This window comes from Balaenoptera musculus, chromosome 10, assembly GCF_009873245.2.
Source record: "Balaenoptera musculus isolate JJ_BM4_2016_0621 chromosome 10, mBalMus1.pri.v3, whole genome shotgun sequence".
Classification (NCBI taxonomy): domain Eukaryota; kingdom Metazoa; phylum Chordata; class Mammalia; order Artiodactyla; family Balaenopteridae; genus Balaenoptera; species Balaenoptera musculus.
The window spans coordinates 52,273,665-52,289,613 of NC_045794.1; the positions used below are offsets into that span (position 1 = coordinate 52,273,665).

A 15,949-nucleotide genomic window follows, 5' to 3' on the forward strand; every position below is an offset into this window, starting at 1 on the left:
TAACCTAAAATATGACACAAATGAACTTATACACGAAACAGACTCACATAGAGAATGGACTTGTGGTTGCCAAGGGGGGAGGGGTGTGGGGGAGTGATGGATGGGGAGTTTGGGACTAGCAGATGCAAACTGTTATATATAGACTAGATAAACAACAAGGTCCTATTGTATAGCTCAGGGAACTATATTCAATATCCTATAATAAACCCTAATGGAAAAGAAAAAAATTAGCTCCTAACGAGATCTTCATTTGATGTCTGACAAATTATTCTAATGTTCCTCTAAAAGAATAAGACTAATCTTCTTTTTTAAGAGACAGGATTGTGCTATCAATTATTTTAATATATTATAAAACTATAAATATTATAATATTAGAACAAACAGTAGTCTCTAAAACCAACTCTTATCTATAAAAAACTTATTGTAAAATAAAGAGCATATCTTGAGTCAGTCCAACCTCTTACACTGGAAAAGTTGACAATTCAGAAAAATAATTCAGGTTGAGCCCACCTCATACTACTGCCAAAATAAATTTTTATAAAATATTAAAAGCATGTGTAAATTATCACCTAATGGTTCTCTGGAATAGGAATTAATTTCCAAGCATAAAAGTAATAGGAAAAACATCACAAAGGAAAAGATAGTTTTGACCACACAGGATTTTAAAGCCTCTGCATATCCCTCCGCAAAAAAATAAAATAAAACATAAATTGAAAAAATTGCAATCAACAGTCAGTACTTTATAGTGAGCTTTGCAAATTAATAAGAAGAACCACAGTATTTCAATATAAAAATGAGCACGGCACACAGACATTTACACTGCCTAACAGATACAAGAAAATAACTTCCTACCTCATAGGAATTTAAAAATCAAATTGAAAGAACACTGAGAAACCACTTTTCACTTTTTAAGTCAGCAAAACAGCTAACATGATTAATAACACATGTTGATGAAGTTAGTAAGCCAGGCACTCTCCAACACTGCTAGCCAGGGTGAAAATAGGCACAACCTTTGCGGAAAGTAATTTGGCATTTTGGCAATTTAAGAGCCTTTTAAAAAGTTCATAGTTCATATCCTTTGACACAATAATTTTACATCTAAGAATCTATTCTTAACAAAATAATGAGATGAACTTTAAGATTTTGCTACACACATGAATCCAACAAGTATTTTCTGAGAGCCTGTTCTATGCTGGGCCCTGTGTTGGCAGTCATGGTGAATAAGACAAACAGGGCTACTGACCATCTGTTACTTTAAAAATGACGTTTACTGTGATATTTCTAGTATGCCAACCCTAAAAACAATCTAAGTAACACAATAAGGGAATGAGTAAATAAATTACGGTATGTTCATAAAACAGAATATTATAAGGGCATTAAAAATAACTTTTGGAAAAATCTGTAATGACATGGGAAAATGCTTATGTTAAAATGTTAAAAGCCAAAAAATCATTATGCAAGACCAAATATATAATATTACTACAATTATGTAAAAAATATATATACTCAATGTAACATAAGTTACATAAGTGATCTCTGTATTTTTCTACAAGTCATAAAACCTGGGCTCTAGTCTCAGCTCCACTGTTTATTACTAATACATGACTTTGGAAAAGTCAGTTAAACCTCACAAGCCTCAATTTTCTAACTTGTAAAATGGAGCTGTAATTCAGGCCTTGACTCCCTCCCAGAACACAAATTAGATAATGCATGAACTGGTGTTTTGTAAGTTGAAAAGTTCTAAGCAAATAACTGCATACTGGATTTTCTTAGTAGAGAAGGATGATTAGATCTGAAAGACTGAACCCCTTTCTCTGACTTTTCTATGTCTCCTCTCTACTTCAAATTCCTATTCAATACAATGCTCATTTAGGGGATGTTTTTCTTGACTTGTCCCATTCTCTCTCGATCACTTACTTTGCATCTTTGCCACATTTATATGTACTACATTAATTCACACTTGTTGGCCAAGTATATCTCACATAGTGACTTTTCTTTTTTTAATCTGGAATCATTTATGAACTGAGTTTTTAGGAAATTCTAAAACTTCCATTTCTTCACGCCTATCCTAATCTTTTGCCCAAAGGAAATAGGGACATAACTGATTTGCCCTAAAATCAATAGATCTCTTCAGGAAAACATTCTGTAATCTCTCTGATGGGTGACAAATGGAGCTAAAATATTATTCCCATCGCTATTATATTTTAAGTGTAAACCTTTCTCTGAGGCAAAGACCACCCACCTGATGCCTTGTGAGGCACTGTTCCCAGCAGAGGGACATTGACGGTTGGGTCTGCCATGATGCCTTTATCCAGGGAGCGCAAGGACAGGAATTCATAGAAGTATTCTGCCTACAACAAAAGGCATTGACAGTCAGCACCATGGAAACCACAGAGAGTGGGAAGGCACTTCTCAATTCATCATCCCTCTGATGGAAGACTGACATTTTTCACTACAGGAATTCTGGAGCACACGGCACTTAAAATATTGTGTAGGCATAACTCTCTCTTCTGGGTTTTAGAACTCTAGAATTAGACTCTGCTTGGAGAGAAGTGATTCTTTAAAAATATTAATAACACATATCCAAGATATTCACAAGGTAGCCTTTTAGCTTAAAAGGATTGAGAAAACTTCTCTTAAGGAAACAGGTTATGTCAAAACAATCTTCAACTAGCCCTTAGAAAATCCATCTCAGCTTCTTGGGTCATTCTTTAATTCTTTTCAAATCTGACGTGAGTCTTTGACCAGAATTTGGAAAGATGTAATAAATAAATGATAATGAAAGCAGCAACCTATTGGCAAAAGAAGACATGAAAGTCCAAAATTTAATTATCTTGGTGTTAACGTTTATTTTTCAGTATCATTCCCTTTGGAAGGTTTATATTTAACATTTCAATTTAATTATGGAGAGAAAAGTCTAAAAATGTAAAAACCACCTCTTCAATATGACAACAAGCCGTAAAGCTTTACATTGTAAACATTTTCATTTTCCCACTGAGTCTAGTTGAGAAAATGATTCTTGCTACTTGAATGGCCATGAAATATTGAAAGTAGTGATGTATAATCTCACTGTAGAGCTTTGATGCTTAACTGATTCTCAGCTGGATTATTAAAACGGTTTGTGATGGAAACAGTGTGTTCTTGCTTAGGAATAAAGAACAATCAATAAATAGCACAGATTCTGAAATGAAAGATAGGCAGATTGAGTGGTTCTGCAGTTACCTGTAGAGATATCCAGAATTTGGATGGGTTAATTAAGTTGATTACATAAACATGGGCTAGGAAGAGGTTTAAAAAAGAATACAGCCTTTCTTATATGCAGTATAAAAATTTATATGCAGTATAAAATTTATTTTCCAATGTGCAAGATATAAGAGATATATGGTAGACATTGACACAACTTTCTGCCTTAAGTCACAATAAAAATGTATTAGGCATTAAGGACTTTACCATGAGGGTGCTAATGCAAGAGGGTAATCTCAGCAGCTATAGGGACACTGTCCATGCCTGGAGTGAGTTGAAAAGCACTTGCAGGTCTCACTAGGTCAAAAGGGGCACCTTCACTGACCAAATTCCCTCTGCAACCGCTTCTTTGAATTGTGTCAGTGGTTCCAGAAGACCACTGTGAAAGGTTCCCTGGGTGGGTAAAAAGAGTTGTGTGAATTAATTTTACTAAATTCATTCACTAGGAGGGCCCTGAGGATAAAGGGTCATAAGACAGTTAATTTCTACCCTGTCTAAGGGAAGGATTGCAAGAATTCTGATGAAAGGAGTGTCATCAGGAAAGGTCATTCAATTGGAATGAATTCCTTTGAAAAAGAAAACATTATTTATGTCCCTTCAGGAAAATCAACGACTATTAAAAGTGGGCTACTCCTTAGATGGCGTTTCGTGAATCTAGGTGTTGTAAATGACTTCTACCAGCTGTGCTTCCCTCTATACTTTACTAGGTAATATTTGTCATTCCCTTTTTTGTTCTAAAGCATATCATGGTTGGTATTATGAAGGGATTTAGCACTGTATGCCCTTGTAATTAATAACTTTTGGTTATTTATATTACCAAGTACAGTAATATCAGCTAGCAACAATAACACAACAACCACTTGTGAAATTCCACATGCCAAAATATTCAAAATATTTGTATTTATAGTACATTTAACAATGGAAAAGAGCTGAATGGACAGTGCAAATATGTTGAAAATAAAACATTTCAGTAGCTATATTGCTCAAATAACACATAATGTTATCATTTGCTGCTCCATAATTATACCTTTCACGTTATAAATTAAATCTATGTTTACATGGATGATGTATTTTAAAATTGCATTTATAAAAACTACTATAATTTCAGTAAGTTTTTAAAATCATTTTTTTGCATTAATAAGGAAAAGGATGAAAGACTAGACACCAAGATTAAAACAATGACTGTAGGATTTTTTTTTTAATTGGAGTATAATTGCTTTACAATGTTGTGTTAGCTTCTGTTGTACAACAATGTGAATCGGCCATATGCATACATATATCCCCATATCCCCTCCCTCTGGAGCCTCCCTCCCACCCCCCAATCCCACCCCTCTAGGTCATAACAGAGCACTGAGCTGAGCTCCCTGTGCTATGTGGCTGCTTCCCACTAGCTGTCTATTTTACACATGGTAGTGTTACGTATGTCAATGCTACTCTCTCACTTCGTCCCACCGTCCCCTTCCCACCCTGTGTCCACAAATCCGTTCTCTACGTCTGCATCTCTTTTCCTGCCCTGCATGACTGTGTAGGATTGATAGTAACTGATTTTTTTCCTTTTTCTCTCTTTTCCAAATTTTCTACATGTGGTTCCATGCCTTTTATAGTGAAATAAATACACTTATTTAACAACAGACATTAATCACATACCCTGCTTTCAGTTCTGTGTGGCTGATGATAATCATTGGCTCTATTTGTATAAATCTCTGATCATAGTTGAAATATTCTTCTTGGGCTTCTGTCTAGTGGGGCCACGCTCACGTAACAATGTATTTAAATCTCTTGCAGTCTCCCTGAAAGTGTGCTTCCAGAAAACAACACTCGGTATTTAAGCAGATCCTGAATGTCTCTTTCAAAAGCTTTTGATGATGTTCACAGAAAGTGGAACTGAAAGAATTTCACTCAGTCCAGAAATATAACTTCATAGAACCTTTGGGTCTCCTGTTGTTGCTTTTGAGTGTGGTCACGTAAAGTAGGTTGGGAAGCACGAATGCGCTATATTCGGTTCCAGAGAGTTTATAATTAGCATTGGCATGGCCTCGCCACAGGTTGCAGCTAGGTTTAATGAACTTCTCTGGCAAGCCAATACTCTGATCTTATCAATCACAAATTTTACACTACAGGTTTTAGGGTGTCCCTTTGATTTCTTTGAGAATCAGTAAACATCATGGCTTTTCTACTACAGTTCTAAGACTATCACAAGGAACTGGTCAAAACAGTTTCTTCTTCGGATCTTATCAGCAAAAGGCAGCTGCCAGAGAAAACCTTCTTACTTATTTGGCTTTCTTTTTAGAGATGATGATGCTATAATCTCTAAAGTATATAATTTTCTTCATACCTGGTATATATTTTTCAAAAGGACTTTGTCCATGTTCATGTCCACTGCCTTCTTAAAAACTCCAACTTGAAAACCACTTAGAAATTGACCAACCCTTTGTCTGATCTCAACACTGACTTCTTTCAAAGTTTCACCTTTTCATTATAAAGCAATCTATCAAAACCGCCAATACCATATAAATATTTTTACAAATAAATTATCATCACCATGAGGTAGAGATGAAATATATTCCTCATTTAGCTTAAGGGCTTAAATATTTCCCTCAAAATCACAGAAAATGGCTGATGAAAGAGGTGATAGATTTATTAATGTCATATTATAACTCCTAGACAGGACTTTCTGTTTTTACTTTATTTATAATAAACATTCTTAGTCCCAAACCTCTCTCCTGGAAAGACTTATTTTGGGGCAAATAAAACCTAAATTCTATGCCAAAGAGAACAGAGAGCTAGCTTTAAAGTTTGGGAACAAGTTTCACAAATTGCAGATTTATTATTGAGATAAAAGTAACTCAGAGCATGAACTGCAATAAGGAGGTGGCATGTTGGAGAGCATAAAACCTCTATTAGGAAAAAGTACATTCTGTTACATTAAATGACACTAGTGGAAACTCAGGTAGCGGTAACTAGGATGCTTATTTGGGAAACACATGAAAGGATTGCCTTGTATTCAAACAAAGAATGGGTCTATTCAGAAGAATAATTCACTTCTAAATTAAGTTGCTGAGAAATCTTGCTGGCCTGGTTTGCCATGCAGTAAATTTTCTTTTCATAGAGAGGTATAAAAGACACCCAAATATTATCAAGAAAGGAGGGCTGGAAGCCATTTAACTTGCTTCCAAGCAACTTGGCTGAATATTAGAGTTGTTCCTTCCAGAAGAGATGAAGACATCATTTAAACAGCAAAATGGGATAACTCATAAGGCCTTTGCTCTGGCACTCATTTTTGGGTAGACATGGAGAAAGGAAGCAGAGAATTGCATTAACCATTGGAAGGAATGGAGAGAATCCAGTATTTCTTTTCCACCTTTGAAGTTCTGAGTTTATGGTGTACACTTAATCTAATAAGCACAATAATTGCAGGAACCTCTGAGTTAAGAATCAAAGGTTCTTCATAAAACCATGGCTCTCAAACCTCTTTTAACTTCATGTATTACGATGTTGGCCTGTGTTCATGGGAAAACTTAAACAATAAAGGTATCGTATTTGTCCCTCCAGAAATTTCAGGTGATTTAAAAATACAGAACAGGACTTCCCTGGTGGTGCAGTGGGTAAGAATCCTCCTGCCAATGCAGGGGACATGGGTTTGAGCCCTGGTCTGGGAAGATCCCACATGCCGCAGAGCAACTAAGCCCGTGCGCCACAACTACTGAGCCTACACTCTGGAGCCCATGTGCTGCAACTACTGAAACCCGCACACCTAGAGCCCGTGCTCCGCAACAAGAGAAGCCACCGCAATGAGAAGCCTGCGCACCGCAATGAAGAGCAGCCCCCACGCACCACAGTTAGAGAAAGCCCGCGCGCAGCAACGAAGACCCAACGCAGCCAAAAATAAAAAATATAAATAAATAAATATATTTTAAAAATACAGAACATACTGCCATAGAGTTTGAAATTTTACAAATAATTTTTGCTGAGTGTTCATTATACTCTAGTCACTGTTCATTTAATTGTCACAACAACCTACGATTATAGCATACAAGTATGTTCAGATTAGCCAGGCCCTGAGCATGAGAATTACTAAAGGGATATAAAATAGCTCCTACACGGTATGTGAAATGCAAGAAGAAATCTAAAATAAGCAAGAAAGGAAAATAGTTCAATGCTGAAGTCCCAAACAAAACGAATAAGCATGCCCAATGCTTAAAATAATCTGACACCTGAATGTCTAGACCCAAAATGCCAGATCTCACGTTCTTCCTCGGCATTCTTCTTGTTACCTCTCTGCAAAATTTCATCCTTCAAACTCACAACTCCTTATCCTTGGATTCTGGGACAGTCCGCTGATTCTTCTCCCACATCTTGACTTTCCTGCATGTCCTTATTAAGTCTCCTCTCAGCTCAGTCTCAGAAAATCATTCGGACTCAAGCCTCGGCTCTTCACTCTTTACATTCTGCCACAAAACACCTGCACTTTCACAGACTGAAGTACTGAATATTTCCTTCTGAGCAATGATGCTCAGCGCGAACCATTCACACCACGTCATGGCGTGCTGTGTCAGCACGGAGCCTCATTCACAAAGCACCATCCCCACCTGCTTTCTTTGCATCTGTCCACAGTATTATCATTTTTCCATAATAAAGGCACCAAACCTTAGAGTTGTTTCTTGCCTCTCCCGATAGCCAGACACCAAAATCTTATCCTTTCTCTTTTCGTAATCTCTTTTGATTCTGTCTCTTCCTTTCATTCCCACTGCTCACCCTCACCCAACCTTTATTTCTTCAAGGTGGCATTACTGTAACATTTCTGAAATATACTGCCTCTTTAAAATATCTGCCATAACATAAGCCAATATATCTAATGAAAACATCACTTTTTTATTGAAGTATAGTTGATTTACAATATTGTGTTAGTTTCAGGTGTACCACATAGTGATTCAGTATTTTTGCAGATTATATTCCGTGATAGGTTATTACAAGATAATGGGTATAATTCCTGGTGCTACACAGTATATACTTGTTGCTTATCTATTTTATATATAGTAGTTTGTATTTCTTAATCCTATCCTCCTAATTTGCCTCTCCCCCCTTCCCTCGCCCCTTTGGTAACCACAAGTTTGTGTTCTATATCTGTGAGTCTGTTTCTGTTTTGTATATACATTTATTTGTATTATTATTATCTTTTGATGTGGACCATTTTTAAAGTCTTTATTGAATTTGTTACAATATTGCTTCTGTTTTACGTTTTGGCTTCTTGGCCGCGAGTCATGTGAGATCCCAGCTCCCCAACCAGGGATTGAACCCACATCCCCCTCTGCACTGGAAGGCGAAATCGCAACCACTGGACCGCCAGGGAAGTCCCTGTATTATTTTCTAGATTCCACATATAAGTGATACAAAGTATTTTTCTTTGTCTGACTTATTTCACTAAGCATAATATTCTCTAGGTTCATCCACACTGCTGCAGATGGCAGTATTTCATTCTTTTTTACGGTGGAGTAATATTCCATTGTATGTATAAACCACATCTTCTTAATCCAATCATCTGTTGGGCACTTGGGTTGTTTCCATGTCTTGGCTATTGTAAACAGTGCTGCTATGAACATAGGGGCTCATGTATCTTTTTGAATTAGTATCACTTTTGCCACATCACAATCCTTTCCTGTCTCTCTTTATCTCCAGGATAAGGCCTTTAGCTTGTTTGAATGTCCTCCACAATTTGGCTCCACATTTCCTTTATTTCTTACTACTCCCCAACAGGGATACACTGATGGAGCTCAACTGGCCTGCTCTGTACATACCAGAGCCACACCTGTATTCCAGTGTTTTGGCCTATACTGACCTGTGATAGGACTTAAACCAGCCTGGCCCTTAAACATGTACCGCCATGTATTATTATGAAACTTTTCACATGTGTATATCATGTATTCTCATATACATTTTGGATTCTTTGTGTTGAGGATGGGATTATATTTTTTTTTCCAAAACTCTGTTGGAGATTCACTCAGCCTTGTGCACTGCACAAGGTATTTAATAAATATTTGCTGAATGAATGAATGACCTACCAAGAAACATCCAGATGTGTAAGCCCACTGCGTTCCAGAACACATTGTGGTGGTGAAGTGGCATTAGCCTCTGATTCTACTGATAGGCAGCAGCTTCTCTGTTTTGGCAATTGCTAAATTACTTTTATGGGTCAAAAGATTCTCTTTTACTTTGCTGTATGGCAGTCACCGCAGCATACATAGAGAATAGAGAACATTTTAGAAGAAAGGAGCAATCAAACAAACATTGACATTTGATATCCAGACAATCTGGGCATAGTTTGTAACCGTTTTATGCTTGTTTGGGGACAAAACCTTGGCAATCAGGCTCCCAGAAGGAATATAAGCAAATCGTGTAAACAAGGTCCAGTTCTGAAACATGACTGTCCAATGCTCTTCTGGTTCATATTTCCCACTTGCATCTCTCCTATAAGTTACATATATATAATTATAATGACATGCAATTTATATAATTTTAAAAGTTTATAAATTTTGTAAAATTGTATAAATTTACATAAATTTTGCATTCTGTAAGTTACAATATGCAATTGCCAATGTCACTGAAATATCAACAATGACTTTTTTCCTGCTTTCTTTTGAAACTGGCCCTAAGAGGAACTTGTTTCAACAACAAGAAGAAAAAGCACCTTCTCATGCAGAGTAGTTATTTAATTATGTCGCTGGCTTGGATTAAATTGACATTGAAATTAACATTTTTAAGGAGAGAATTTCAATCAGCCTAGTTCTTCTGTTCTAGTAATCGTTTTTATACACACTAGAGTAGACCACAGTCAGTGGGCTGGTTGAGGGAGTGAAGTTATTGGAATATAATGGTAATAGTAAAACTTAAAGTCCAAGTAAACACACCCGGGACCACAAGAGTTTTGTAAACTAAAACTGGCAGGAGATCACACGGTTTGGCTTCACATGAATCTGAAATATCTAAGACATTTTCCATTTTTTCCTCCTAGGGTTTGGAACCATCATCGCTCATGCAAACCAGAAACAGACCCGGTTATCTGACAAATCCCTGGCTAGTCACTCTCTTTTAAGATTCCTAAAGACAGGAAAGCAATGCAAGAGAGCGATATTGCTATTTTGTATTAGATAAAATGAAAAGTTAGGTTGTGTCTTCTTTTTAATTTTTTTGAGGGAGGGGTATAACAAGGCAGCAGAAAAGCAAAGCATTAGAGAATGGAAAAGGTTTTTTTAAAGTTTTTTTGAAGACTGAAAAAAAGGGTATCAGTATAAAGACCATGTAGGCTCTAAACAAAATACAGCCCCGTTCAGCACACATTCACCAGACTGCCAAAATTTTCCTTGGAAAGAGCAATGTTGGTAGGGTAGGAGATGGATGGGCCCCTGGGCTGGATGACTGGTGTTTGTCAGGTGGAGTAAAATTGAAGCTTTGTTCTCACCAGACTCCAGAAGCTGAGCTCTGCTGAAGTAAAGAGATAAGATGACCACTGCCGAGGTCAAGGAAAACTTCCCTGTCTGCACACGCACAGGAAAGCTCCTTGGGGGTGAAAAAGGGAGGGGGCGCCACCCTCATAATAAGTGTGGACATACGCCCCACCAGCCTCTGCGGTGGGATCCGTATTAGCAAAAATTTGCGCACACATGTTGGGGAGGATCCTAGGACCAGTCAAGTGTGGAAAATAGAACAAGATAATTGTCCAAAGGTAAACAAAGACCCGGAAGGACTGTCCTATATAAGTGATTTAAATCACCTCTTTACTGCGCTTGTCCTCATTAGAGAGGACGCCCGTACCCTTTCTCTCTCTCTGGGTATGGATGTCTGCATAGCTTCTGACTTACTGCGCTCCTCCGCATTAGGAAGGATGCCCATACCCTTTCTCTCTGGGTGTGTATTTCTGCCTTGCTTCTGTCTTACATAAGCAAACTCCTTATCTGTGTGCTCTCCTACATGTTACGCTGTGTCTCTGATAATAAACTTTGTACCTGTTTTTACCTCCTTGAAACATTCTTGCTTTCAAATGGGGATAAGAGCCAGGGAAATTTTGTCTTTAGCCTCTAGCCCCTGGTGGTCCAGCGGCTAGGATTCCTGGTTTTTTTTTCATCCAGGCTACCCGGGTTCAATTCCTGGGCACGGAACTAAGATCTCTCTTCAGGACTGCTCACTGCTGCCTCTCTGAGGTCATCGACAGCAGTGGGGTTTCTGAAAGCTTCATTTCTTTTTATTCCTCAAGCCTTCTGGGACGAGTACCTCCTTCTCAGAATAAGCCTGCCCTAATTCAAGCATTTGCAAAGTTATGGGTCAGTGCCAACCTAAAAACTGGGCAGTAGGAAGAAGGACCGTTTTGGGCAGTATTGCGTGGGGTAAGGTAAGGGATTGAGGAAAGAAAACATCATTACAAGTGGTGCAGCTGGCACTTTGAGGGCTAGGGACAGTCTATACAGGAGGTATGGGGGAAAAAAACAGTGTGGAGGAACTCAGGAGCACAGCTACAATGTCTCCTGGACACTAAGAATAATTATTGGAGACCATGGAAAGGCTAATAAAGCAGCAGTATGAATGCAAGTGTTCTAGAGGAGATGGGAGAGGGAGAGTTCAGTTCTGACAAAGGAAAAGGAATACTTTTTCTATTTTTTCCTTCACATCTCAAGATTTATATTTGAATATTTCTTTTCTTAAAGCTTCAGAAGCAGTCATCGGGTATTCACTTATGGAGGCGGTGGGTGGGAGAGAATGTGCTAAGAGCTATTTTTCTAATAATAATTTAGAAACTGTGCAAGTACCCTTATACCTCGTTTATTCTTCATCAGTATCTCATCCCCTGATTCTCTTTCACATAATTCACTTGGTGGTATATTTCAGCGTATCACATTTTTGGGGGGCAGAATGACACTTATAAAGTGTACCAATAAATTTGGGTAGTACATATAAGTAGCTCAAAAGAGGCAAAGTTAATATTCCATTTCTTTCAGAGTTCTTTATAATTTATCTCTAGAGGTATATATTTATTACATTCTATTGATAAAAAGTGTTTGAAATTTTTAATGGACTTAGAAATGTCAGGAGATACTCTCAGTGATGGCTTTTAAAATATTTAATATTAGGTCATATTTTTCTTAGTTTAAGCTTCAGGTAAAGAATTGCTTCTGCAATTCTTTAAATTTTTTTTTAATTGAATCCACATGGACAGTATTAACTTCTTTGATAAAAACCAGAAAAAACAGAGTGTCTCCCTTAACTTTATGTTTTAAAAAAATGCGTTAAACTAACTTGTTAATGGTTATGAGATATGCCTTAATTTGACTTCTTTGTTCATATCATTACAATTTCATATATCAGAATACTATGTGACAAGATATCCTCCAATGGCCAGTTGTTCTGTTCCTACCTAAGAGCCAAAGAGAAAAAAAAATCTGTAACCTCATAATTAGATTTTCAAAGTCCAAAATTTAGAGAACTAGTCTCACTAGCAAAAGATTCAAATAATAGTCACCACTATAAATTGTTTTATACTTCAGAAAAAGCCATTGCCTCGAACATACAGCACAATTAGCCTTTTAAATCTTCTAAGCTCCTCTGGATATTTGCTGTTATAAAATTGTTAGTCATCCATGCACCAATCATCCCTCTTTAAGAAAAAGAGAAACAGAACTGAAGCAATTTCCTGGAGACTCCTGGTGCTGAAAACCCATAATCTGAGGACTGGCTAAATCTATGTGGCCAACTCCAGTCGTCTCCGAGGACCCCTGAGCAATTCTTTTAAACATCCCTAGTTTCTCCCTTCTCCTACACACCATTCCATAGATTCCCCCAGTCCTCTGCCCCATTCCTGCTGTCTTCACTCAACTGACGACAATATCTTATCCACAATGAAAACAGAGACTGCTAGATAGGAATTCTCTCAACTTTCTTCCGTCTACCTACAAATAGGCCACATCCACATTCCATCCTGCTTCCTTCCCACATCCTCTGAGACTGGCTCCATCAATAATGTCATCTTCTCTCATCTATAATAATGTGATGAAAAGGTTAAAAACCCAACCCTGTGCCTACCAGGCTATCTTTCTTCCTTCCCGTTATTATGATGCTTCCAGAGGAGGCTATACTTGTGGCTTTGGTTTTCTTGCCCATCGGTCTTCAGCTCACTAGAGTATGGCTTTTTCTCTCATTACTATTAAAATGTTTTCCTAAAAGGTCACTGATGACTTCCAAGTTGTTAAATCCATTAAGCACTTTTCTGCCTTAATCTCTCCTGTATTCTCTTAAATTTTTTAACACAATCAACTTCTCTCTCTCTTTGACCTATACATAGCAACAATCTGGATTTTCTGTCTCCTTCTCTGATCAGTCTTTCTCTATGACCTTCACATGCTTCTCTTTTTATAACTGCACCTTACAACGAGTTTGGAATGTGGGCCCATACACCATTAGAGAATCCATAGCTTTTGTGTTTATATGTATATGACTATTCTGGGGGGAGAGTAGACCCTAGCTTTTATCACATTCTTAAAGGAGTCCATGACTCAAAAAAATAAAAAGTTAAGAACCACTGCCTTCAAGGTTGATGTTTCCAGGATACAACTTCTGGTCTGCTCTTCTTGCTTCTGCTCTCTTCTTGGGGTATCTTAATTGTTTCTATGTCTTCGATTTACACCTACATTTCCATGATCTCCAAATTTTTATCTCCAGTTTTCACTCTTCTTCTGAGCTCTAGATTCATATCTACAGCTGTCTACCAGACATCTACCCTTGGACTTAACATGCTTGAACCAAACTCATTATCTTCCCAATGAACCTGTTCACTTATATGTCTTTAGACAGCAAGCACTCTATAACCAATGGCCCAAGCTATAAACATGGCAGTCTTTTTAGACTATTCTTTCAACACCCACCTCCACAAACTTTCACTGATTTCTCAAATCGATTTCCTTCTTTCCTTCCCATTGTTACGACCAAAATTCAGACATTTCTCACTCATGCCCCTGTAATTGTCCCTCAACAAATCTTCCTATTAATGAATGACCTCCAGATGTATCCCCTCCAATCCACATTATCATCCAGTTTTTCCTCCTGAATGCCAGCTGGACCACATCACCACTCCTACTTAAAACCCTTAATAATTTCTAACCACAAGGAGGAGTTTAGCTACAGCTTTGTATTGGGCTCTGCCCACCAGCCTCTTCTCTCATGTCTTTCCTCACAAGGCATTGATCCGGCCACAGCAAGCTTTGAATCCACTAAGCTGCCATGCTCTCTCATGAACCCTGCTCACTCCTCTACACTTGGAATGTCTACCCCTGCCCTTGTCCACCAAGCAAAGTCCACCTTGACTTACCTCTCCAGACTCAGGTGAAATGTCACCTCTTTGGTAAAACTTTTCCACTCCAGATGCTTCTTTCCTGTACTCTTCCTTATCTTTACTATTGTATTTATGCTAACAATCTATTTACTTGTCTTCCCACTCTCCTCTAGGCAGAGGATCTTGTCTGTTCTTATTTGAATCCCCGGTGACTAATATATTTTTTGTGGCTCAAAAATGATTATAAAAAAACAGATACAAGCTTTAAGTCCAATTAGTCATCTCCTTAAAAATAACAGGTAAATCATGTCTTACCATGTCTAATCCAAGTCATGTAATTTCTGACTTTAAATGAAACAGAAGCCCCAGTATACTTGTGAAGCTTTGATTGAGAGAGGTAGACTGGAATTCCAATCACAAGTCAGCAGGAAACGGGTGACAATGAGGCCACACACAAGAAAGCTAAGCTGCTCCTGAGCTGGCTCTCCACTGAGACAGCTAGCAGTCCAAATAACACCATCCAGACGCTGGGGGTGAATTTGGGTGAGACTTGGGCTACAGTCAGCCCAACCTGGCTCGAATTCTAATTCCACTACTTACTAGCTTGCCTTGGGCAAAATCTTAGCTTCTTATTCATTTCAACACATATGTATTGAGTGTGCCAGGCACTAGCCTTTGTGTATGCCTACAACGCCAAGGATGAGTAAAAACAGATCTAGTTTTTGTCCTTATGGAGTTTGCAGGCTGGAAGGGGGGCTGAGCATTAATCAAATAATTAAGACTGTGATAACGTACTTCAGAGGAGGAGTATGTAGAGCTTTGAGAATACGTAATTTGACTTAGCTTGGGGTCAAGAAAGGCTCGCCTGAGGTCTGCTGAATGCACGGAAGTTAAACAGGTGAAAGAGGGAGCAGCGTTTTCGGCCGAGGAAAGATCAGGTGTGTGAGCTCTGACGGGACTTTGGCAAGCAGGAGCAACTGAAGGGAGGCCAGAACCTGCTTTATAGCACTGTTGCAAGGATTAAAATAAATAATGTGTGTAAAGTACACAGCCAATGTTGGCACATAGTAAGCGTTCAACAAATAGTAGGATTAATACGCAAGTCCCTTATTGATGGGGTGTGGCAGCAGTTTCTAGAACCCATAGGTAGAAAGAAACAGCCTGAGGATTTCTGGGTGTTTGGGGCTGGAGGAGTGTGATCTAGAGGGTTCTCACAGTCCTGAAGGATGTCAGCCATGTGCTGTGGTTATAGGGAGAAGAGTTCGAAAGGAGAGCAGTGGCTGTGAAAATTGTCTAAAAAACGTTTCCTTTTATGCTTATTGCAGACATGGGTTTACAGTTCAGGTTATCCTATGTAGGCAAAATTGCAATTACCTTATTTCTTTAGCTTTA

The 15,949-nt window shown here is 38.2% G+C and overlaps 1 protein-coding gene across 2 annotated transcripts in view; it reads right to left on the bottom strand.

Moving 5' to 3' along the window:
• WIF1 (WNT inhibitory factor 1) overlaps positions 1 to 15,949 on the bottom strand; it is a 156,199-nt gene that overhangs the window by 34,288 nt on the left and 105,962 nt on the right. For both annotated transcript variants that reach the window (XM_036865884.1, XM_036865885.1), the window contains exon 4: positions 2,243 to 2,351. In XM_036865884.1, the coding sequence (XP_036721779.1) occupies positions 2,243 to 2,351 (109 nt within the window). The remainder of the gene's footprint in view (positions 1 to 2,242; positions 2,352 to 15,949) is intronic.